We start from the raw sequence: 1,213 nt of genomic DNA, 5'->3' as shown, positions 1-1,213 counted from the left end.
AGACTTACATTCTATTCATTTGTTGTTTCCCTTTTCCTTTGTAAAAGGACCATTAGGTCCTGAAAGGCGACATATAAACCTTTTTGAATTATTATCATGATAATAAGTAGCTCAAAAGAGAGGACCCACACAATCACCATGTTCCAGAATTAAACTAAGTTAGTCCAAAAACTGTTTCAGCAACAGAAAAACTAAAAGTATCTCTATAATAACAACAATAATATAAACTATATGGTGGTCCTAATATGGAGTGAAACCCCAAAAAGTGCAAGTTCTTGCAGCTGAAAGGTCAGTTTTTCTAAATATTTCCAGATGTTTTTAAACACTTACTGAGTTCCTGCCTGTGTCGCTCTGTCTGGGCAAAGTATTGTCGCAGCTCTTCTGAGATGTCCATGTTACTGACGTCACACTCGATCTGGCTCTCATCTGAACTCTCCTCCTCCATCTCACGGTCTGAATCAGTGGCCTCATTCTCCCTTTCTTCTTCTCTACCTGTCGTTCTGTCTCTAGGAGCGTTCCTCCAGCTCTCGTCTGCATGCCAATCTGAGTATCGCTGGACAGCAGAGGGGTACATGGAATACAGTGCCTGGAAGTAGCCAACCTCCAAAGCTTTTCTGTATGCCCGCTTATGCCTCTGGTGCCAGCTCATGGCCTGCTGGTAGTGCTGCCAATATCGGGCGTAAACCGGATGGGCGTACCACACCTCTCCATCACCCTGACTGGCCTGGAACACAACCAACGTTTTTGATGTTGACTAATCAGTAAAAAGTGCTTAAAATGATCACTCTGTTTCATATTGCATATAATCAGTCATGTAGCCTTCATTGGCTGTATAATATTGATCAGTCATCAATCAATTACACAGAAGTATAAGACTTACCATTACGAAGAGGAGACTAGTTAATGGAATCTATTTCTGTACCTGTTAGAAAGAAAGTTAATAACTTTATTTCAGTCACCAGTAAACATTTATGTATGTAAAGCGCTGTACAATGGATTTTTGCCATAATACAGATAAACGAAGTTATCTAGTAACTTCGGGTGTGCTTTTTAATCAACACAAGCGTACTATCAAGAATCCAATAAGTAAACGTATTAGACATTAAAATTAAACTAGCATTGTTTAGTTGCACTTCTCACCACTTATGCCTTCCTCTACCATGAGAATCTCTTCTTCTTCTTCTTTTGGTTTTATGGCGGGTTGCGAACCAAC

At 40.0% G+C, this 1,213-nt stretch overlaps 1 protein-coding gene across 1 annotated transcript; it reads right to left on the bottom strand.

The window, feature by feature from the left end:
* Positions 1 to 283: 283 nt before the first annotated feature.
* Positions 284 to 1,198, bottom strand: LOC107576833 (gem-associated protein 8-like). The gene is made up of 3 exons (XM_016262960.1): positions 1,141 to 1,198; positions 881 to 922; positions 284 to 724 (listed from the first exon to the last, which is right to left on the bottom strand). Exons 2-3 carry the CDS (start codon positions 881 to 883, stop codon positions 299 to 301), a joined length of 429 nt encoding a protein of 142 aa, XP_016118446.1. The 5' UTR covers positions 884 to 922; positions 1,141 to 1,198; the 3' UTR covers positions 284 to 298.
* Positions 1,199 to 1,213: the final 15 nt, after the last annotated feature.

Source organism: Sinocyclocheilus grahami, unplaced genomic scaffold (assembly GCF_001515645.1).
Source record: "Sinocyclocheilus grahami isolate Dianchi unplaced genomic scaffold, SAMN03320097.WGS_v1.1 scaffold4431.1, whole genome shotgun sequence".
Classification (NCBI taxonomy): Eukaryota; Metazoa; Chordata; class Actinopteri; order Cypriniformes; family Cyprinidae; genus Sinocyclocheilus; species Sinocyclocheilus grahami.
The sequence above is the reverse complement of the archived record's forward strand: the minus strand, read 5'-3'. Positions and strand labels throughout refer to the sequence as shown.